Here is a 25,264-nt window from a genome sequence, read left to right on the forward strand (position 1 = left end):
AGAGTACGGCTATTCGATGATGTTCTCTTGCTTGCATTTAACCATCCACCATATCATGACAGCAGATATAATAAAGGTGATGCGCATCATGATTCAAGCGGCCGATCACGTAATATGTCCTCTCAGGCACTGGCTCTCGGCCACGTCTCTGATTCAAGTCCACTGAATTGGGCGAACATTGCCGGCATGACATTACTGCGGCCATGATAATCAACCAGACCTTGTTGCCAAGGTAACCGTTGTCGTGGAAACACACCTGACGCAATTCACTTGACATTATGCCACAAAAATAAAGGCGTTTTGTCTCAGGAAGCCCTCGCCGCGCCAACGACGAGGTTGCTGCAGTGTTTCTCACGCTGGACAAAACGTTTGATGTTATTTATAGGTGCCTCAACAACAGACAACTAGTGAAAATGGCGCCTGTGCTTCTATATATAATCTCACGTGTCAACAATAACAAGTCCTTAGCAACCATTCAGGTATACATATTTGTAATGAAGAAAAACTCACATGGTTGTATAACAGAGCATAAATTACGTTGACGAGCGTCAGCAGATTACGCACGTTGCATTAGTAATTTTAATGAAATAAAGTTTGAACGAACGTTCAAAAGCAAGTTTATAAGTAGTTTTAATATCCATACACGTTAATTCGTTGAGACCCTTAAACCTGACAAAGTATGCGGAGTGATTTTTGAATGAAAACCGAGAGACGGGGACAGAAGAACTGTGTACAAAACTGACATTATAAGTATGTGCACGTAAAACTACACCACTAAGATAGATGATTGAAGATTCATAGTAAAGTTACCAAGCCCAATAACCTGCAGATAAAGTGTAAATTTATTTGACGATCATTGCCATTTTGGGGATGTTAATTATGCTACACTTGGTACAATATCCAACGACCATTAGAAGTAATTTCCACCACGTGCACAATTTGCATGGGATTAATGTTTCCAGTCAAACACCGTCCGACAGAGGGCGCTGAGTAAAAATGACACGTGACATAATTGAGATTCGCCACTCACTTCAAAGAACGTGAAAATTCACTGATGCACTGTGACAAAACAATAGAGCTTGTATGTCAAAGGGTAAGTACCTGTACTATTTACTTAGTTGTCGAAACAGTGATAGCAATGGTTAAGAAACTACCAAACGACGTAAAAATATGACACGTATGTCACGCTGATCTATTAGTTTTACAGAGAAAGAAAAAGCAAGCCAACACGTGGAAGATATAGTTAAGCGTCTGGTAGTGATGGTGCTCTTATCACCTCAATGAATTTGCCATTTTTGTGCAAACGTTGACCCCACTTTACCGTGACATTCAATCACGGTATTTCGTGCGCCAGCATTGATTGTGTTCATTTAACTCCTTCTAATCGATTGCCAAGGCTATAAAGTGACTGGATCACTTTACTTAGTTGTCGAAACAGTGATAGCAATGGTTAAGAAACTACCAAACGACGTAAAAATATGACACGTATGTCACGCTGATCTATTAGTTTTACAGAGAAAGAAAAAGCAAGCCAACACGTGGAAGATATAGTTAAGCGTCTGGTAGTGATGGTGCTCTTATCACCTCAATGAATTTGCCATTTTTGTGCAAACGTTGACCCCACTTTACCGTGACATTCAATCACGGTATTTCGTGCGCCAGCATTGATTGTGTTCATTTAACTCCTTCTAATCGATTGCCAAGGCTATAAAGTGACTGGATCACGTGGTCTATTTACGTCATCCTTGCCATCGATTCTCTACTAATTTTAGATTGGCAAACTGTATACATAAAAATGTGGTTTCAATTACCATCGACATGCTTTGCAATCGGGGGAAAAATAGAAAAACGAACAAGGACAGGCTAAGCCTATACTTTAAATAGACATAAACGCATTGCGGGCCGCCGCTACAACTCAAAACTGGTGCCAAGCATTATCGTGCATGACTGTGTCAAACTGGCGTCGTAGAATGGAAATGTGCAATTTCAGTGCTATATGCGACAGAATTTTGGCAACTTATACAAAACCAACCGCATGTAAAGAAGGTATAAGACGAATTCTGTATGAATAAGATCAAAACAAAATGACAGAAAGACCGATTACTTCGGTAATTACATATTACTTGTATCAAGAAAAATAATACCGAACTCGACGATGCTTACTGCACCAACTAAGCTGCATCTTTAGTAATTGTATTTATACGCCAAAACACCCCAACACAAAACTGCATTATCTCATTACTAGTACTGTGGACCGCAAGGCCCTGCACAACATTTGGAATTTTGGATCAAACATTAATTGAAACCATCCATCAAAAATGAAGCTAGCTATCATGTTCATAGACTATAACCCCAACCAATGAAATTAATGCTCTTAGTAATGCAACTCGAGCACTATGTGACGAAAACGAACGCCACAAATTTATCGAAGTATGGCATAAGCGAACTATCCCCGAGGCTTCACGCTTCAGTTTCTACTGTAGTATACAATACAAAATAATGTATAAAAATATGTATGCCCCTTATAAACCTTCTTAAAAATATTACATTTGCATATGTACAAGTAACACTTCGGAATAATTTGAACAATGTTGTTTACAGATGTGGTCAGTGACGGTTCGCGCAATGGTTGCAAGCTCTGAGTTGAACGACAAAAGAAACATTGGACAGCATCTCTTCTTCAACGGAAAATGCTGTGAGGATTTGGCGTTGACTTCATAAAGAGGTCAGGTTTCGAGACTGGATTTGTGTAGCGTATAACAATGCTGACCAAGATGAACATTTACAACTACGTGCGATCTGCTTGGTTTACAAAACACTTTTCAGTTGTTTGCATCTGCTGAGACGAAACTGAAATTCTCCGGAAGAATTTCGATCTATGTGTCTTGTTGAATCGGACACAATGTGTTGAATTTAGATCGTGCCGTGGGGTCTGATACAGCCATGCACTCAGCATGGGTGATATGGTTACACTTAACGGAGACCAAATAGGATATCAAGCTTTGCGTGACGGTGGAATGGATATACGGGTGAACAACACGCTGCAGACATTTTATCTCTCCAGCTCCTTTGACGAAGAACCGATGACGGGCTTGTCTTCTTGATATTCGTATGACGACATATGGTATGAGCCGTCGAAAAAGCCGTTCTCATCAACGGTTCTTTGTGCTCAATTAATGTTTTTTTCTTCTTCACAGACGAAACTCATGTAACCACATGAAAAGTACATCCTCGAAATGGGGGGGGGTTAAACCTGTGAAGAATGCTAAGAGCAACCGTGTAGCGCTTATAATGAAAGGTGATAATTCCCAGCCAAAATGACAGGGTTTTTTTTTTTACAATTTCGTTAAGAGTTTTAATTGGTTGAGAGTACAAAGTTAAGAGGCATATTTGTACATTATAAAATCCAATTGAAATGCCAACAGTACAGTGCATGCCGGAAATTCCTTAATGTCTTGCCCCTGGAATTCCCACTGTTTGTTGGGGGAAACTTCGGCTTCGTGAATCACGGGGCGCTGCAACACCACAGCAAAATTCTCAAACTGAAATCCGTCAACTTAATCACCCAAGACTGGTCAGAATGATGCACGGCTGCTTGGAAAATTTACATAGTCTAAACGAGAATTGGAATTTTCTCGTCGACCAATTTACATCAATCATTAGTTGACTATAAGGGATGTAGTTTGTTGTCCTAGTAACAATTTACCTGGAGAAGGGCAACGCCGAGTGGCTATTTCAAAACTCTTCAGGTCATTTCGATGTAGCCAAAAATGTTGCTTTTCTTGGGTTCATAATTATATGGAACTTTCAGGAAACATCAGGTTCGTAATAGCAGCTGGTCTGCTGGTGATAGACCAGTATCCTCCATGATTGGTCCACCGTAATCTATCACCTGCTTGCCTCACTGTCGTCCTCAGCTTTGGGGTCCTCGGACACGGCGTCCTCGGATCTACTCCTCCGACCGCGCGATGGCTCTGGCACCGTCATGTCCTGGGCGCAACAAATGTTCGAAATCAGGCACATGGCAGTCATCATGCCCAGCAGCAGCAGCGGGATGGAGAAGGCGAAGACGACGTCGGAGGTGATGCTGGGCCCGTTCAGGATGGCCTCGTTGAGATGGTCCACCACAGCCTTCAGGCCTTCATAGGTCGCGCTGGTGCCGGCGGGGGTTGTCTGGTTGTGATCGTTCCCCTGGTCCTCGGACGATTTCACTGTGAAGAACTCCTCCCCGAGGCGGTACAGGCTGGCCAATTCCAGGTCAGACACAACCCCCTTCATCTCCTCCCCGATGGATATATAGAGCTGAGAGAGGAAAAAAAAACAAACAAGATATTTGGTTGATATAATCAATAATGACTTGCGGCTCTTATCTGGCTGATGATATAGAACCAACTGCAAAGGCAGACGGAGATTGATGACAGCATAAACTAACTATAGCAAATGACTTCTGGGCTTCACGTCTCGGGGGCCCAAATCCCGTAAATAGCAATAAATCTTACACACTAAAATCCGATCCTCAGCGCAATATTAAAGGCTTTCATAATTTTCTTCTTCTTTTTTTCTTTTCTTCTTTTTTGGGGCGATTGGTTATTACAAATCTAACACCGTACCCTGCCACTTCCCTTAAATTGTTGAAGTTCCCGGCGAACATAATTTTTAGCTTTTAATTCAGAAAGTATTATCAACAGATATATAAAGTGTTCATTGCCCCTGAAAATAATATACATGTACATTGGCGTGAGAAAATCAGGCTATGGATTTCTGGGGACATATTTATTTCTCATCCTCAAGGGCCCAGATCGACATAATGACACTTCTCAAATCAGGGGTTGCAATACACATAAATCCAAAACACCAACAGATATTACACGCCTGAATCAGAACAGCCGAATTTTACTAATATTCTTCAGGCAGCGTGACTGCCGGGCTTAATTTTGTGACATTTCCCGTCCAATATAAAACCGCCATGAATATTCACGCGGTGCCGTCCGTTGGCCGCCCGCATACATTTTTCAGATGTTTCCATCTCCAATCGTATCCCCGTATATCCTTGGGTAAATCACGGGGAGGCTTGTCTCAAGGATGCCCGCTACATTTTGGCTCCGTGCGCTGGCTGATCTCCACATGTGGCAGTAATGGCCTCAAAAAAATACAGTCAACGTTGAGCTTTGCGGAGACCTTGCGCATCGGGAGACTACATCACTATATAGAGCTTCAACTACGAATATTTTGGTGTTTTTCTCCCTTATCAATTCAGCAAGCGAAGTCTTTTTTCGCTAGCCGAAAGACCCGGTCTTGATACTACAGATCAAAATGTCACACTTTCTACAATCTAAAATTATCATCAGTGAAAAGTGCAAGTCCTTTGTGCCTTGGGGGAAGAGGTGGTGTACGGACCAGAAATGTCAGTCTATCCAATTCTTATTCGCATTCTTGTTTATTTTGACAGCGAGGGCGTATCCAGGGGAGACCAACGGAGCCCACGACCCACCCAGAAAATTCGTTTTTAAATGAAATGCGATTGTTTGGGGGTTATTTTCCTCCTCTTCCTTAAGAAATAAGGGAAACCACAATGTATCCTAACCCCTAAAGACCATAAAAGGTCACATTAAAAAAACTTCTAAATCCTCCTCCGAAAACCCGTTTCCCCCCCCCCAGGAATGTGGCTGTTGATCCATCTTTGCCAACGAGCAGTTTGATGCAAAATAACAACACTCAAAAACAAGCGCAATGCCGTGTTTAAAATGTATTAAACTTCAGCAATACTTTAGGAGCGAAAACAGAAATAACGAAAGTCAGGCTTTCTACGACGAGCAATAAGGCAAAGCAACCGTTCGAACTGACCGGAGAAATATAAAAGAACCGTTCCACTTGTCCAGTCATCAATACGGCCTTATTGACGACGGAGGCCGTTCGGTAGAGTGATAGAAATTATTTTGTTATCAGAATAATCGATGGAGAAACCCAGTGAAGATTTATGGCCAGACTATATAAGTTGTAGGTCCATCAAGGACACGGGCCTCTTTCGTTTCTACTTGTCTGGAAATAAAGTGCCCAACCGTAAACAATATAAATTTGGAATGGCATAATATTGAGAAAGGCCTAAACAAGCAATAAAGCTTTTATGTTTTTAAAGTTGCACTGTCCACCAGCGGTTATCCTTTGCATGCAGATGACCTCAACTTCCCTATCATACCTGACAAGAACCACAAGTTCCTTGCTTATCTGTTCACTGTAATTGATCCATTGAGTACTGACACAGAAATTTAAAGTGTTTCTCATCCGCATGGAAATAAAATTTGGGAATAAAAGTGAACCCAGATAAGGTTTTGTCGCGCGTTTAATATGTAGAGATCCACTTATGTTGCCGGAAAGAACATCTTGAAATTCTTCACTGACTATATCTCTGACGTTATTTTTTTTCATCGACCTCTGTGTCAAAAAACCTAAAAGTTTGGATAAGAATCTCAAAATCAAATTATCTTGAAAGGAACCAGGCGAGGTATACACTTCCTTATCTCCATTGCTCGCGTAATAAACTATCCCTGATACACTTTAGTTGACGGAGCTAACTCGTCAAGAATAAGGTGGGAGTTTATAAGGAAACAGTTCTAACAACTGCAAACCGTGCACTGTAAAAAGGTGCTTAAAGTTTAAACATATTTCTAAACACTTTTTGTACCCATTTTTTAAACACGTTTCACCAAACAAACTTGTTTTACATATGAAGTGTGGACATTCCTTTGTTCTCCTGTGCTTAAGTTAAATGCTCCTGTTTCTCCCCCAAGGATAACTCCTTCAAGCTGGATTTTTGGTGATTTCCTCTTCATTTTGCCACGATAACTTTGACCCCAAAGTGCCTCTGGGGAAAACATCGTGTGGAGGTGTGCAAGTCCACACAACGTCATCGTACCTGCATTATGTGGACTTCTTTTGTGCAGAGGTCCACACTATGTGTGACACGCCTGTACCACGACATATTTAGACATCTACACTGAAATGCGTTTAGGAATGTGTTTAAACGCTAAGCAAATTTCCCAAAGCTGAACATGTACCATGCATGGAAAGTGTTTACAGTTTGAACACATTTGTAAACGCATTTCAAGAAAGATGTCTTGGATTAAACTTACTAAACAGGCTACAAATACTCTAAACGCAGTTTCAACAGTGTGGATATAGCTTGCAGTCCTATTAATGCTTAGTTCGTGTCTGCAATATTGCTTACCAACGACACCAAGGTTCTGAAATGCTTCCCAATGGCCTTGGTTTAACATAATGGTTTACAAGAGAGACGTCGACGTCAGGTATTACACACATGATGATCTTATGGTGTTGATGTGGCGTTAACCTAATTTGAATGATGGATCTGAACGCCAAGAATCGTTCAGACCCACTGATGACGCCACCATAAACCAGGCTACCAAGCGCCATCCACACTGCAGTCACTGCTCTACGGTGCAGTGTCGAAACATAGTCTTCATTCGAGTACATTGTGTGTCTCAATTGACAGTATTGCTGTCCGTGCACCATCACAAAATGAAAGGCATACAGTGGCTAGCAAGCAGCTTCCAAGGGAACAAGCGGTGTCGGCTGCGGCAACGGCTTTCGGTTGCATTCTTACATTACACTCTGGGAAATATCAAACCAGATTAGTACGAAAATCTCATCTTTTCCAAAGCAAACTTGTGACGCACACAACTGGTACCCTGGGGCTTACAAACCGCCATTTTACATTGCTTGCTGATTTAAGCGACTTTATGCTATCATACCGTTTGCTCTGTTTGCCGTCTTACCGGTCTTGTCAAGGTTTTTTCGCGTCAAGAATATACGGGTAGAATCATAGACTGCATGAAACTGTCATGCGGCGCTTTCTTTTTAAATCGTATAATTGCCTTTGGAAAGCATGTGCCCTACGTGTCCGTTTGTTATGTAACCGTTATTTTACATCTAGGAAACTTCCTCTTTAAATACTCTGCAGGGAAGTCCGGGGATGCGGTCTTATCCTGTTCTGCTTTAACCACTTGTTTGAAATTGTCATGTTTTAGGTTTACGGAAAACAAACAAGGAGAGTTATTTGTTGTGAGCCGAAAAATGTGAAATTTGAAAGCTGAAATTTCACTGAATGCGAATTTATAATAATCTGTGAATGAACAACAAATGGATATTTACTAAAGAGGCATTGACGCTCCGAGGTTATACTTTTTCCCAGAGGAAACGTAAATTGTCTCACAGGAATCTTCGATCTTCTCTAAACTGGAAAAAATGATCCACACGTGCCTCCATGAACACACCGTCATGAGAAAGGTTCCAGAATGTTTAGCTGTCCAAAGCCTTTCGTGTGATAAGACCGTGGAACGGAGGGCTTGCCAGCCACATCAAAAGTACCGAACAGCCGAGAACTGAAAACAATGTCAATGGTGATTCATCGGAATGCGTTTCTCTCTGTCTCAATATTTGTCAGGAAGACAGCACTTGGTCTATTCTTGCAGCGTCGTGTGCAAAATGCGCACACTTTAGGGCCTCCTCGTCATTAAATATTAAAACAAAGTGTGTTGGTTGACCTATACCGTGCGTGCGACACGTTCCCTGCTACTAACTAGCCATTACGACTTGCTTAATGGCTTTTAACTGTAACTGAAAGGGCATATATGTGTGATGTCGACATAATGGAGGCACGCATATACAATTTACTGCATTATACAACAATTCGCAGCGCCAGCAGTGGATGCCCGAAATTTCAAACAGTTGAACTAGAAATAAACATTGTAATGAGAATAAAAACTACATAGGTTGACAACTAATATCGTTAAATATACAATTATTAAAGCCATTAAGACTCCATTCCAGTCCAAGCCCTGTGTTTGGAATTTGTGAACCACAATAATGATTGGCGGAAAGACATCGAAAACGAAGTTTTATGACCACATCGTGCAGCGTTGCCTTCATGTCTAACATTAAAACACACACGTTAAAAGAAAGAGAGTGATAAGGTTTCAGGGACGGGTAAGCCGAATGAACACGGGTTCTAGTGGCGGGCTTGGAGTGACACAAGCAGGTTGAAATATAGCTTCACACGGCGCACCATCTTCTCCGATGGCGTGGAGATGAATGTGAGGCTTGTGTTGGAGTGATGTTTCGAAGAAAGATACTTCCCTATATAAATACCCTGCAAATCTGAGCACGTAAATAAAAGTCCATCGATTTTGAATTTATTTTTCTCCTGAACGCACGAATATGATTTCGCAAAGTGTTAAACTACAAGACAAGCAAATCCTTTCGTGTGTTCAAAGAATCAAATTGAGGCTCTGTGCCTTAACGGAATACAGCAGCATGCAAAACAAACAAATGAGGTCGCGGGTCATTGCTGTACACGCGTCCAACGAACCGTTAATGGTTTAATAACACATTTGCGTTGGCAACTGAATTACATGCGCATCATTATGTCTTCTGTCTGTAACTCGCCGCGCCGTGGACAGATTTCATTGTGATACTCAGCGTATAAACTGCGTACATTTGCCTGTTGTTGAATGCCAGCATAATGCAGCCTTTCAAAAAGCATGGTAGTGCCAGACGAGCCAATGACGTCATGTGCTTTTTGATGCAGCGATCGGGATTAAGCGGGTAAAACCTATTACATACAACGTTGATATTTCATTATGATGAACGCCACGTCGAAAAGCTGTTGGACAAGAATGTTGAACAAAAGCCAAAGGTCACTGCCGGGAAAAAAATTATGTGGGAACTTTAAATTAGATTATTCTTTAATTTTACTGTGTCTTAAATTAGGATGCGAAAGAAATTATCTTCTTGGGGGCTGGGATAAACGAACGTCATACATGTTTATATCGTAATGCTGTCCCATTAGCATTACTTTCGGCTGCAGTATTAAATAAAGTGACGCCCCCCAGTCGTAGTCACAAATGTGATCGGCAGAGCTTTGGCTAGACAACAATTTTCGCTTAACCGTCTTGTGGGCTCAATGGACAATTAGTGTGGGTCAATTGGAAAACTGCCTTACTTTGGGTAGGCTGAACAACGTTACTTCTCTAAATGGCTTCTCCAGGAGCCGGATGTTTGTTACACATACCTCATTGGAGAATCTGGAATAGAATATTAGTGCATTGTCGTCGCAGCCAAGATCAGAGAACCATTTCTCTCTTGTCGCCTTGGCAAAATTGGCAGCTTTGACATTAATCGGCTCAAACTTCATCCTGAAAAACACATGAAAAATCAAGTCATTTGTCAATCTCACTTTTTAAAGTATCATTTTTTACATACCCTAATAAACTTGAATAAACAAATAGACTAAATTTTGCATTAATTTTTCAAGTTGGCCTATAAAAATCAGAGACTCTGTCCATAGACCAATTACGTCTACTAAGTCATGTGACCTACAGTGGGTTTCAAACATCAAGTGTCCTCACATAAAGTGTGTCAAAATGTCGTTCACCAAAGCAAAAGCTGACGGTTGGTACAGTACTCACACTACTGATGTTCTGAGTATTATTGCGAAAATCGGTTTATCTTTTTGGCAAACAACACTTAAACACACGTTGCTACGTTAATTCATGTTTGATACCCATTACAGGTCGCGTGACCTATCGGAGACCATTCTTATTCAATTCTGCACATTACAGAGATTTTTGTTTGCATAACTTATTCGTTTCTTAATTAAAGCCTCTTTAGTTGAAGTTGGCACTTCGACTGGTATTTTAGCAATCCTGTATTTAAAAAGTTGACACTAATGTCTGCGCATCTGGAAATTAATCTGGAATAATTTTCATACCAAAATGTCTCCATTATGTCGTTATCAAGCCGATACATGGGACCCAGACCGACCCACTAATGGAGGCTTTAAAACCCTCGTTAAAAAGGCTTTCGGGAGTATAATAAAGTTACCGTAAAAGCAAAATAACTAAATCAACGGAAGAATTTACGCCCTTCAGACCGCATGAAAGTTTATTAAGGTAATGAGAGAACATAGCACGGCCGAAGGACGAAACATTAACATCTCAAGAACGCCAGAGGGTTTGGCAAAGGCATAGAGGTACACGCTGCATTGAACAGTGTTGCTATCGCATGCTGATAGCAAGCCTGACTCCTTTATGTGCAAGCAGCGACACCAACACGGCACTCTGTTGAATTGTCAGCGCACGTGCGGCTTCGTATAACGGTCGGCTAAGTTCCGTGGGTATGATGTACATTACACAGAAATCTTACGCTCGAAAAGACGTGAGTTGTGAATTAAACAGTGCGCTTTGATACAGGTTGAAGGACTTGAATCTCTAATTGCTAGAGCGATTTTTTCTTAACTCTTGCAGTCACTGGATTCCCAAGTCCTTCAGATTTTGACCGTTTTACATGCATGCCTTCAACTTCCATGCTGGTTGACAGATCTCTACGAAGTGGCAATTAAAATACAGGTGCCGTGCATGAAATCATTGTCTCTTAGTGGATTAAGAGAAGATGGTGACCGCATGGCGGGTCAGTTGATTAGATACATGTATAAAAGTTTCATCGCTGCTTCCCGCCACATACTCCATGGTTGATTCAAGTAACTCTCCACTCATCTTTCCAGTAACACCTGGGTTCTGGAAGAGCGACAATCACCTGGGAATCTTCGAAATTATCTGTGTCTCGAAAGGATTTGTAAAGGCCAATTTCATTTCAAGTGTTAAGGCCTCGCGTTGTGTAATGACACAAAAGTTGTTTCGTCAATATGATTGTAAGCCTGATGCGCATGAAACAACAACCATGTCTAAAGTTGTGGCTACGACTAGCGATGCTACGCACGGTCAACGGGAAATAGCGGCAACCGCAAGCAAGTGGCTTCCAAAGGACATTTCTAGCCATTGGCAAGTAATTCGGACTCGGTAATGGGCACTGAGCAATTACAGTCTGGTTTCGAAATATGACCGAGAAGTCACACCTTTGGTTGAAGCCTCACCTAACTCTCGACGCTCTGCTTATGCCCAGGTGGGAAGTGAAGGGGTAAATGGCCAGGACTGCATTTTATAACAGCTCTATATAGCGACAAGAGAATGTGACGGTTTTCAAAGTGACAATACTTGTACAGGCATCGCCGCTGCCGCATCAGCGCGGAAAGTGTGAGCCAACGGATGCCGGACGAAGAGAAATGCATCCCGTACAACGTGTGACACCTCTCGCTGCGCCCAGCTATATGCTATGCGCGAGGCACCTTAGCGCGTAATCCACCGCAAGCCCCCCGGGAAATTCTGCACTTGCACTGGCGGGGAAAATAGCACTTACACGCCGCCCCCGGAGAGAAGGAGGTGATGGGACCTCTGCTTATATGCATGGCACATGCTCCCGGCCTATGTAAACCCAACGGTTGGCCACTTTCGTAAATAGGGTTATTCATCACACACCTTTGACGTCATCGTTGGAATCCACGGTTTCCCACCATGCAAGGATAATCCTAATTAAAGCGTTAAAGCGCCAACATTTTTGTGGGAAAAACGCTTGTTATCGCGTTTGGATGACGCGGACTCTCGCCATCACAGAATAGTCTTTAATTCAAGTCTAGTTTATTTACACTCCCTTCATGCGTGTGCTAAGCCTTTACGCCGTTCAGTTTGGAACAATATCAAACACTGATACAGGACCTTACCGGCCGAATGCTCGTAACGACGCTTGTTTTGCAGTTTACGAGTGTCCGTACGCTTATTTGACACTCCGAATATCATATCTTTGACACAATCAACATAACTATTTGCTTAATGAAGGCAATAAATATCGGTCTACTTCATAAGTCAACATAATTTGTTACACAGATACATATGTATTTCAAATTAATTTAACTGGCGCAATAAAACAATACCTACATTATAAATGAAACAACTTGAATGCCATGAGTTGATTGGGAGGCTGAGGGACATGTTCCCCATTCTTCCATTTTTTGTTAAGACTTACAAATAAAGCCTATTTCATATGTTCCCGCTCATGGAACTAGCCTGTTACAAACTTAACTGTACTGACAAGGGATTATGTACGTGTGTTGTACACGATTACGTAAATAAGTTCGAAAAAGCCACCTGATGTCGGATAAATTTCCTGCGCCCACCACAACCCCCTCAGATTTTTCCACTCCACCAGGATATTGCGAAGGATTTCAACAATAAACACATTATGCTCCCCCGAAACATGTAACTATTCATAATTCACACGAATACATGCACGCCACTTATCAGGCTAAAAGTCACAATTACGTCATCACAAGATTTGTCACAGTTGCAACGGGGCTGGGAGAGAGCTAGAGACGGGGCGTCGCAATCCCAGCAGGTTAAAGACATCATCATGCCAACAAGTTCCCCGTGATTTTCTACGGGACTTTAGCTTTTTGGCTTGACACATCGCCCCCGGGGCCTCTTGACACGAGCCATCAGATGTGTGCCGAATTGGAAAGAAATGAATATTGGATGAGAAGAGGTGTATCTGTGACGTCATTATCACTTGACAGCATTAGGTTTCCTTAGTTTGGGTCCATCATCAAAACCTCTGACGTCAACGTACAAGGGGTTCTTTTGCTCCCACGTGATCATTTATTTGAATCATTATGACGACAGCTGGTGTTTTTACTCATTTTCCTCATCTTAAAGTAACTAATACCTTAAGCATTCGGAAACACGGACAACCGATATCGGTTCCGTGTTATGATGAATAATGAATTAAAGTTGACGTGACATTAGTTCCTCGACTTTGATAGTCTCGTCTTCATCGAAAGTCACATCTAACGGGGGAGGGGGGACTAAAGGGGGCTATCTCCTCCCTGAAAAAAAAGAGGGGAGTTTTTGAAATACACTGAAAGGCAATTGGTGGAGCCTTTTCAATAATTCCTTCCTCCCCGATGCACGTGAAAAGCCTCCCTCCCTAAAAAGGATTCAGACTCACCGTTAAGAAAGGCCATAAAAGGTTACATAAATTCAATGGTTGGGGATCACGTTAGAAGTGCTTATTTGTGGCAGGAGTTATTGGACTTTCTGAGTTCTGTATTAATAATGGCGATATTGATTACTGTTGACAGCCCCTGAGTATGTTCGTGTGCCCAATCAGGCATGAACAGGTTGACGAACATCTGGATGGTTGATGCATCACACAATGTTCTGATAACATGAATGTAATGTTGACTTATATAAAGAGTATGTTCCACGCACAACCAACAACAATATAATGGATCAATTGGCAATACTTCTTTTTTGTACGGCATAATGTACGTATGTTATTACTGAGATGCAATATACTTGAATCGCCTTGCATTTCTTGTACTATAAAAGAACACAGCATTTCAAATGGTAATAATTTCAAACGCAACTACATGAACCGTAAAATAAATCCATATTTAGACGAGTTGATCTCATGCACAAGTGGCTGAAATTGTCCTACGATATCGTATAATGAGCCCACAATTCCTCGATGACAAATACACGTGTGGCCATGCAGTTCCATGTTTCGGTTGATGGCAAGGCAGCAAAACTGTACAGAGCTCTTTCGCTCGGAGTCGTGTATCACGGTGCCCATGTACAATTGTCTTTTTTTTACCCTAGAAGGGCCGTTTTTCCTGACCATCGACTGCTGGAGGGTTGGATTCCGCCCCATGCCTGATTTTTTTCAAACTCGTGAGGAATCAACTCAATCTGATTCATGGTTCTGTTACGATCGTTTGAAACTCAAGGCCACGTGCGAGTCAGCCTGCGTGCATCAGGCACGTCATACATTTTGGCTGACCTGTCTCGGAATAATGGACCTTGCGCAAGAACGGCATGTCATATGTTAACAAAATAAGTCAAAATAACTGTAAGGTATTATTGTAAAAACTCTTAAAGGCTCGACTTGTAAAAAAATGCACTGCGAAGATATCGGAAAAAAATGTCGAGAACGGTTTCCACCCCAGCTCTACTGAATACATTTAAAACATGTCCGAGAATGCCACAAGAAAAAAGTGTGATTTAAGTGGCACTCGACATTGTCTCAAAATCTCGGCTAATACTGCTTAATTCCCCAGTTTTAATGCAAATATTAATTACAGCGATGACGCCATCCAACTGAGCCTTTCCCACCATATTCAGCGACACAAGTTGATTGATGTCTGCGAATGTATTCTGGACAAGAGAACAACTGTCGGAGTTAATTTACCAGTGTTATATTTTTTCAAATACATCGAATGCGGAAAGAACATGCCTTAATTGATTCTCGATATCCCACTGCCTGTACCCGATATAATACGTCCGTGCGTATGAATCGTTCCAGTTAACGGATATTTGGCCAATTAGGTACAAATCCAGAACTGAATGTGTGAAATAAACCCTTTTATTTTAAAAACATCTTCACACGATAATTTATTTATCAATTGAATGGATAATCATGATAAACCCAATGCTGCCAAGATATTTTAAAGATTGCACATCTTACCCTTCGATATCCAAGCGCTCGACAAGGGCTACACCAATCAGATAGCCCGTCGGTGTGACATCACTTCCGGGGCACTCTACCGCCTCGCAGTCACAGGGAGACTTGTGGAAAAGACTTTTCAGGTAGTCAGCGAGTACAAGGGCTGCATAGATCATAGAGAGCAAATACAAAAACTCCAGCTCAATGAAAACATCCAACAGTAAAGAATGTCATGCGCGCGTTTCCATGTCAACTTGGGTTTCACAACAGTGTCAGCTACATGTGAGAAAGGCACCAAACATGCTCCGATTCCTCCCTTCAGAGTGAAAGATAAAAATAACGGACACTGTTGGCATTTCCCACAGTAATGTACGTCACCACTCGATAACACAACAGTGGAATTATTAGCTGTGATTTACTGAACTTAACCCTGTCACAGTGTCAGAGCAACTATCGATGGACATTCATTCCTGTCAAAAGACGCTGGGGCAGAATGCCAGAAATAAGTACATGTTTGGGATATTTATTCAAATTTTCATATCTCTGCAATTGATTATACAATGAGATTCCAGTGACATGGAAAGATGAGATGCAACTATAAGGGCGAATAAAACGGTTCACAGACGATGGTGACGATGGCAAACATCTAAAAAATGATAAATGTCTGGTACGGAAGCCTACAGGTGACAAATGGAAAGCACCTCCGAGTGATAATCATCTTGCAATGTCAACTATTTGGACCACGCACCGCCTTCTACAACTTGGCACTGTTTTATGTCTTGCGGGAAGAATGACGACTTGGCACTGTTTTATGTCTTGCGGGAAGAATGTTCGCGGATGAATACATGACGAGGAATGTCAAATATTCTTTACATCCTCGAACTACATCTAAGAGGGTGACAATAGTTTATGGGAAGATTTAATGTTTTCTTGATTGAGTTTTTCTAAGGTGAATCAGGCTATAGGAGTACGATATCTGTCCAAAACAATTGATTTTTGTATTGGCCTCACCTTTTAATTTGTAAATTTATATTTTCTTATCATCATAAATAACTATCGGATACATATATCAGTAAATATATTGTGGTCGGTACCTAAATCTTCATCTGCAAAACTCCAGCCTTTTTCCCACCCTCAGAACCCTTTCACCTAGTGTCCAAAAATCAACATCACTTCACAAACCAACATATTTCTTCATCAAGTTGAACCATAGAAGGACACTGAAGGAGCTGCGATTCTGGCACTTCAAGGTGTTCAATGATCGTCTGCGCCAAGTCAGATGAATGATAGCAAACATTCCAAAAATGCTCGATTACTGCCTGCATCTTAGCCGAACAAGCGGGGCCAGTAATATCCTAGCGATACTTGTCGTGTTTTGCTTGCAATGAAATACAATTTATTGCTGTGACCGGGAATAGAGAGAAAAAAATCTCTGATATTAGACTTACTTTTGCCTCTGTGAATAATTTTTTTTATTTTCAAATTGATACACTGTTCCATTATCCCATGCAAAGTTTGTAATTTTATTCTCCTCCCCCAATACATCAGTTTTCAAAGTCTTGAAACAAATTTGGCTAAGACTGGCCAAACAAAGAATGGCCAGGCTAAGTTCATAAGGAACAAAATGCGCTATTTCATCAAAGAATCACGAAATCTCATAAAATAGCTTTCGTACAAATGCAATAATAAAAATGATTCAAACCAAACAGAAGAGAGAGCTCATTAAGGGCAATGGCTGCACACATACATTTAGGGCACACGGTGTAATGCAAGTTACTGCGCAAGCATTAAATTTGATGTTGTTATGAGATCATACCAAGCACCAACGAATGCATGAATGATCAGAACACAAAGTTTTAAGGATACAGATTACCAGCGACAACTTTTTTGCGGCGGCGATCATAGGGTACAAAGGGGTTTCGTGGTTGTGAAACAGATGGTGCGTAGCAAGCATTCGCTGCTCTCTGGCTTTGGACATACCAGGCACGCCAGAAAGCGGTAGTTGGCCAGATGTTATAGCCCGGGCAGCTCGAAATCCTTCTATGTCCTTCCTCTATGATTGAACCAATATCACCAAATGCAGAATACTCGTGAAAACCATGCATTAGTCCTATACATTAATACGTGTACAAATTAATGTTCAGCTGCTTAACCAACAACATTACCACCCCACGGTTGGTTACAACATTCCTCAGAAACACAGCCATCCATCTCCCCACCATTCAAACTACATTCGGATCACCACGCCAGTCGTCATTAACCCTCATCTCACCATCCCAAAACTCTACTACCACTGACACACCATCGCCCCCCTCCCAACACTGGAAATGACAACAGCCGTCGGTCATGCCCCAGGAAGCGATTCATAAGCGAAGGCATGCGCTGTTCTGCAACTCAATACCCAGACAATAATACCCCGCCACGTGCAGCATCATTCAGGTATTTTTGTCCAAGGCGATTTGCAGTCCAGCTGGCTGGCCTCATATCAGTCCCAGACAGTCCTGACACGCTGGCAATCTCGCCATTCAACCTTAAAACATCCTCTGAAAAGTAGACATTTTTCTGTGACTACTATTTTTGTTCTGTACCGGTGCGAGTCGCACAGAATCGCAGAGGGGAGCACGACAGGTCGAAATTGAATTGCAGCTCTGCTGATTTTGTTTGTCGTCTTGCCCGAGTGCTTCGCCAAAATGACCACAAGAGATATTTCTTATGTATGGTGTACCGTACTCCCAGACGATTTGTTTGTGACTCTGTTAAGTGAGAAACCTTCGGCCTCACGCATCTGATTGATCAATGTAGTATCACAAAACTGGTTATACAGACACTCTCAAATATGAAACTGGGACGTGGGATGCATCGCCCTTGTATGTGGGCTGTGGACTGCATGTTAAATGAACGTGAACCTGTCTGCTCTAATCCTTCTGTGTGCACTTGCGATTTGTAGGCCAATGTTTCCTTCGGTACGGAGTTAAATTTTAAAAAGGGGGAACTCCTGACGAAAACTTATCGACATTCTACATCCGGGAAATTGGGTTTAAAACTGATCAGCTGCAGTTTGAACGAGCAAAGAACAGTACATTTGTTCAGTTGTATATTTCACGCTCATTTTGGGCGGATATTTTACAATACCATATCGAAACAACACCAACAGATGTGTGACAGCGAGAAAACGTTAATTTGGATCAGTTCCAATGGATGAGAAGTATACCGCACGGTTCGTTTAGCTTCTAGTGGCTAAAGCATTCACCACATTTACGTTTCTATAGCTCGCCCTTTAAGTTCACTCTTTAACACCCATACACGGGTTTTTGCCAGTAAAATACTGACTTGCAGTGCAGTTCTGTTTATTTTGAGGATACACCAGAAAGTCCGATCAATAAATAATTGAAGATTCCCTAGCATATAAAAGTGTCAGCGTGCTTATAAAATTAAATACACAAGGTTCTTCCGATATGGTCCGCATCGCATTTAGACCCGCAGTCGTGACACAGAGAGATGCCGAGTAACAACAGAAATCATCCCTTTTGCTAGAGCATATCATTAGAATCTTTTGCATTTCGCTCGCATGACGCATGCAGTCGAAAGGGAAAAAAATCTTCAAAATGTCAATGATAAGAGAGAAGTTATCAGATCGTGTTTGGACAAAAGATTTATTATAATAAGTAACAGTCTGTCATGGAGAGGGTTGCCCATAAAATGAAACCGGGTAGAAGTGGCAGATGGTAATGTGCAAACAGCGAATGTGGGCGTGTTAAAACAACATGCCTGACTTGCTATCTTACATGTAGGTTTTCAGTAACAATACGTGCACGGCATCCAATAAAATGCGCGGTACGTGTAAAGGGGTTTTTTAGTCCAAAGGTCACCTGTGGTGTATAGTGCGTTTTTTATGGCGGCGACGACATTGTCATTTTCTGTCGTGCGTGTGGCACCAGCATACATGTATATGTACTGTGTTGCTATAATAAGGGAGACGAATTCGGTTGCCGATGATGGAAATCTCGGACTTCTTTTGAATAACCGGAATAGAACAAACATATGGATAGGCCTACACACAGACGTAACGAATAGGTGTGTAATTCCTGTGTTGCGACTGTGATCAAATTATGTTGCATTCAATGTCTGCAATTGTTTTCAGGTGTAAACTGTAACGGCTATAGGGAAAGAAATGCCTTGCTTTTTCTGTTGCCCCTAAGAAGCACCATACAAAGGTCAGGAGTGGGGAAAATAGGAGAAATATATAACCACCAGCTCTGACTGTGAATGCGAAAATGTGCGGCAGAATCGGCTTCCATTTAGTGCAGATTTTAAAAATAGACCCCAAAGCGGGTGAGATGTATACATCAATGACATGTCCAATACAAAAAAGAAATTTTCAATTGAGTCATTTGTTGGACTTAATTTCACTGCGATGATTCTGGAACCAAGATTTTATGCCATTTGTATAAGTAGCTGCTACCAAGGAAAAACAGTTTTCAGAGGTATTTCCTTTTCCTAATCAATTACGGAGGTGGGGTGATATAACAGTCCTTCCAGAATGTTTTGCAACTTTGCTCTATTTATTTTTACAGCCTATATATTTTTGTTTACACAATGGGAGAGTGAGATGCGTGGGTTAACTTCATATTAGCAGACCTACATCGTGATGTGGAGAAAGAAATGATCCATTTTACTATGTCTTACTAAGTTAAATTTGCATTATATTAAATTCGCATCAAGGTAGACCTACCTAAGCTTCAAAGTCAAAGTGTGTCTATGCCGTGGGGGAGAGTTACATGAGCGTTTATGACCGGCGAAAGATATTTGAAGAGGTCACATTCTAAAGAGTGCATGGAATGACACATTGATGGACGCTGATAAAGACAGGAAATCATTTCTACAAAGTGGATGGGCAAAAGAGAAGTCTATAACAAACCTTCGTCGAGTGACAGCACACGGTCCGGGTCGCATATCCAGTAATCGGTGGTGTTGACTGGGTCCCTAGCTGGTGTCACCCAGGCAAACTCGCCTGACGTAAAGCCACAGGCTCCGGGCGGCTGCTCTCGTGGGTGCGGGTAGTCAGAGGCCAGCCAGCCGGTCGGGTTACTGGAACAGCTCGCGAAGCGGGGAAGGGCACTTAGGGAGAGGATTAGGAAACACACCAGCACCGGGCCGAAGGCATGTGAAGTAGGATTGGCACAGTGTGGCATAGCAAAACCCACGGGGACTAGAGGCGGTGAATATTAGGCAGGCTTGGCCGGTCCGATCCAACAAATGGCCCCCTTAAATCCCAGCTGGCAGCATTCATCCAAGAATCACGATTTTTGTGACGAGAACTTCCAACAAATGCCTTGATTGCCGGCAAAAACTTCATTTCCACATGAAGGAGTCCTTCTTGGCAAATGATCGTGGAGGAATGCAAAATACATGGGTAGGCCCTATTCACACGGAAACAACTTGTAGGGCCTCGTGGTAGACGATCACGGTTAGCCTACGCAATATACATATGTCAGTATGAGACTATCACCGCGTGCGTTTGAAGCCAGTCCGGACTCCAAGTCAAACCTGTCACTAAAATCAGCCCCTTTACCGACCGATGATTCGTGCCAGCTATGCGACCCAACAGCCACGGCCCGTTGGGTGTTTCTGGCGCTCAATGCCGGCGGCCGCTGCTGCCAGCATTGTACCACTCCAGGCTGCGTGACGAGACCAAAAAGGCTACTCTAGAAAATGGCTGCTTTGTAACCATCACAGTGGAGGTAGATACCCCCGCGTGTTGCCTTGAACTTTCCATAGCATTGTGCTGCTGATTTAACAATGCTAGTCGTTCCGTCTGTTGAGGTAACAAGTGGACTGTCTCTGCTGTCGAGATGAATGCTCGAAACCAGCCACTACCGCTATAAAGAAATCGACTGTGCAATTTCTTGTCAGGGACGATAGAGGGGGTCCTTCAATTTTAAGGTTCGTTCGGCGTGTTCACGGTGAGCGAGTTCTATCATGTGTTCATGTCCGTCCTAAGCCCGCCCCCAGCCAACACGCCGCTATCTTTCCATGCCCCCGAAGCATCTCGTGGCCCACTGCATGAGTTTGCAAAGATGTATGGAAGGTTCAGATAAAATTTAACTGCAGGCTTGTTAAGAATTGTGGACACATCAGAGATACCTGCTTGGTTTCGTATGTCTGACATGATACAGGCGAGGGTGCGAGAACAAAAATGTTTCGTCATCAATTTTACTTGGTTTCACGAGTGGGCGGTGGTTGCATCACGACCTGATGTATCGCAATGCACTGCATTAATTCAAGCCTACTGAAAACAGTGTAAATCAACAAAGTTTGGAGCCCCATTGCAGGAAAATAAAGTCCCTGAGGCCTCTCAAACAAAAACCAATGTATTGTAGGGTCCTTCAGATCTCATTTGATTTTCAAATTTTAGTAGGTTAACCGATTAGATTTTTAATTATCCACCAAAAACAAGTTCAACTCTCCCCCCCCCAACAAAAGTGAACGTTCCCAAGTTTGTCAGCAGCCATTTTTCAAATGACATCCCTCGACTTTTTAGGCTCTTCTGGCAGTTTTTAATAATTTTTTGTCTGCTTTGTCCCTGATGGGAGCCCTTGAATCTAGGGAATTGATCCTGGGCCATACATACACAATCCCACAATTTCATGGGCCACCGAAACTCCTCTCTTCCAAAGAAACCGTGAGGGCACTTTTAAGCGCGTCTGCCCAGCGCAGAATTTGCCTTGAAGTGGTACAGTGCAACCATCGTGCTTGGTGGTAGTTGCTGCACCATGAACTGTAATACCGCGAGTACACAGTCTATGGACGGTACGTTACTTCGGGACAAAGGCTATCTTACGCGTCACTTTATGATGTAACTATGACGACCTGGTGGGAAGTCGTACGTGGTCTGTTATAAGTTGCGCATGTAGGGTGAGCTCGAAACGCCCGTTTAGGACACAGCAACATTCTTAAGAACACAAATGTCACATCCAAAGGAATTCAGAGGAAGGGATGATTTAGGGAAACCTCTACAGCCTTCTGCAACCCTCTCCAAGTCAACGACTGCATCTACTCCAAAATCAATTAACAGTCAACAAAGCCACTATTTTACTCATTTATTGCGTTAAATCTATAAAGCAGTAATTCTGATTACATGAGACAGGAAAGGAAATGATTGTTAAAACTTAAAGCAAGTTATATAAAGTGATATCAGCATAAGGTGGCTGAGCAGGGTTGTCAGATCAGACACATAAGCTTGTTACAGAGGTTATGCATTGCCGTGTCTCAGACTGAGTATTCTAGTATCGTTAAACAAAACGTTTACTCAAGCCTATCCCATCGGAAGATACGCTCATGTGCATGAGGTCTATTGCGTAACTATTTGATGAAATTTCTGAGGGGGGACTAGGAGTGCACACATTTTTTTTAAGAAGGCAAAAATATATTATACATTAAATAAATTGTAGCGGGCATAATATGAAAATTATGACACCTGCTTACATTATTTATTTGTTTACTAGTTTACGCCATTTTATTGTCAGCCAACCAGTGGAGATAAGTGCGTTTCCGGCTAAGTTAGCGAAAGGTTTTAACACGCTGTACAAAAATACAGATATCCTAAATCTAAAGGATACATATATTTAAAAAACAACAAGGAAACCCAGGGATTCTGTTTACACAAGAAATTAATTAACAATAAAACTAAATGAAGGGCGTAGCTTGAAGTTCCGTTGAAGTTGGGGATGACTGGCCCTAGCTTCACTTGGCACTAAGCTGGGGAGCCTGCAGTTGAAGGACTTGCGGTTCAAGGGGGCTTGGATGAACTCTGAGGGCCGTTGGCTATGTGCAGATGGTGTGTAGGACTCGATGCACAGTCTCTCCTTCCCCGGCTTGGGTAAATCAGGTGTGGGGAACACAATGCATGCGACTCTGCTTCAAGTCACTCCCTGTCCAGCAGTACATACAGCTCGATAGGCTCACTGAGGTTACCTTGGTGCCTCAGTACTAGTGGTGTCTTTGCCTAGAGCAGGACAGGGACGAATGTGTAATTGTGGCAGGTTCAATGCAAGGAGAGATCACAGAGACAACAGAACAGTCTCTGTGGAGTCCAGTAGCCAAGTGGAGTGAAATACTAACTATACTAAGTAAAACAGTTGTATGGACTACCAAAAGTGAAAGTCCCTTTAAAACACTACACTGTGTGTAAGGTTGTCATGGTTACCAGTGTCGGTCAATGCCTTCGTCCACCTGGGTACCTCATTTGTGTGTGTGGGTTGGTCTACACAGAAATGACTAAGGTGTTACAAGGACACTATACCAAGACCGGTGTCTTAGGAATTACAAGGTTACAAATGTTGCGGTCAAACTTTGGAAGTCTAAGTCCGGGAAATATGAGTGAATCATAATCAGGAGGTAAAAGTTAATTAAGATTAAACACTAAAATGTCAAAGTTCTGGGCAATCAAATCGATTTAAAGCAAAAGGAATACGCATCAAAAGATAAAACACACGGATATAAGAACTGAAATAGAATAAAGAAAAACTAACTATTGAATATATGGAACTATGGTAAAAACTAGATAAAAGTGAATCAAGTCAAATGATTGAAACTTATCAAGTAATAAAATCACAGAAGAATGTTGCAAATTCAAAGACTTAACTTGTACAAGAGGGAAATATCCCTCTCTTCAATTTAGTCAAGGGAATGTGATTATTCAATGTATGCTAGAAGAAATATATCATAAAAACCTAAATAAAATAGTATTATACAAGTAATCCTAGGAATCACGTCTTCCTAAATTAAGTTTTACTTAATTTAGACAAGTCGCCAGAGATCTTTTACATGGAAATGGTAAACTTCCAAATCAATGGAAACTCATACAACAAGTTAAATTCATTCAGTATTCTGGGACTAGGAAGTCAGAATGTTTGGACGGATCGTGGAAGATATCGCAAAAGAAATGGTGTTTGTATCTGGAAACAACAGAACCTTAAACAGATATCAACATGGATAGAACTTCTAAAATAGACTTTGGCTTAAATTAAGACGTGCACATTCTTTTACTCTTTCAAAGCATTCTCAGCCAAAATTACAATGACTACAATTCAGAAACGCAATATGATATTGACCTATGACGACTTGGTCTAAGCGTTGAAGAACAGACACTTCAATCTAGGCATAAAAGTAAGACAAAAGTATCATCAAACTCACCTAGAGCAGGACAGGGACGAATATGTAATTGTGGCAGGTTCAATGCAAGGAGAGATCACAGAGACAACAGAACAGTCTCTGTGGAGTCCAGTAGCCAAGTGGAGTGAAGGGTCACTGGCCACTGAATTTATCTGCTCCTCCTCAAGGACTCTTGTGGTTGGTTGCAAGTTCTGCTACCAACCTGCCCACACGCGCTGCCAAGCAACCCACACATTTCTAAGAAACTGCATGACCTAACTCTGGGGGAGTTAGAATTTCAAAAAAAAAATGGGGGGCACAAAATTCATCCTATTACATTCTTGCCTGCTTTCTGAATGTCGTCCCGACATAGGAAAAATAAAAATCACCGTTTCTTCTCTCAAAATAATCTATGGGTTTTGTGACCCACATCCAACACGTCCAACCACCAATACCAACTTTGTCTGTTCCATTTTAACACACGAGACATCCATTTACTTTCCACGAACAATGTCAATTATTGCTGCCAAACACATTTCTTTGGTTCGTTCACTTGAAGTATCGTCCAACATGGTATAAAGAAAGTCTGCTTTGGCTTTCCAACCTGGTACGTTTCCTGAATGTGATACAACTTGTGCATTAGAAAAGCCTAAGCGGTCAGGGGGTTTGATTCGTCTTCGCGATCTTTGTTTCACAGTGTTCC

At 42.0% G+C, this 25,264-nt stretch overlaps 1 protein-coding gene across 1 annotated transcript; it reads right to left on the reverse strand.

Annotated features, from left to right (window-relative positions):
• Positions 1-3,326: 3,326 nt before the first annotated feature.
• Positions 3,327-21,279, reverse strand: LOC110980889 (uncharacterized). The gene is made up of 4 exons (XM_022237943.2): positions 20,327-21,279; positions 15,430-15,571; positions 10,088-10,211; positions 3,327-4,302 (listed from the first exon to the last, which is right to left on the reverse strand). Exons 1-4 carry the CDS (start codon positions 20,598-20,600, stop codon positions 3,889-3,891), a joined length of 954 nt encoding a protein of 317 aa, XP_022093635.2. The 5' UTR covers positions 20,601-21,279; the 3' UTR covers positions 3,327-3,888.
• Between the last annotated feature and the right edge of the window lie 3,985 nt (positions 21,280-25,264).

This window comes from Acanthaster planci, linkage group LG07 (genome assembly GCF_054643075.1).
Source record: "Acanthaster planci isolate LZ-2023a linkage group LG07, COTS_SCS, whole genome shotgun sequence".
Classification (NCBI taxonomy): Eukaryota; Metazoa; Echinodermata; class Asteroidea; order Valvatida; family Acanthasteridae; genus Acanthaster; species Acanthaster planci.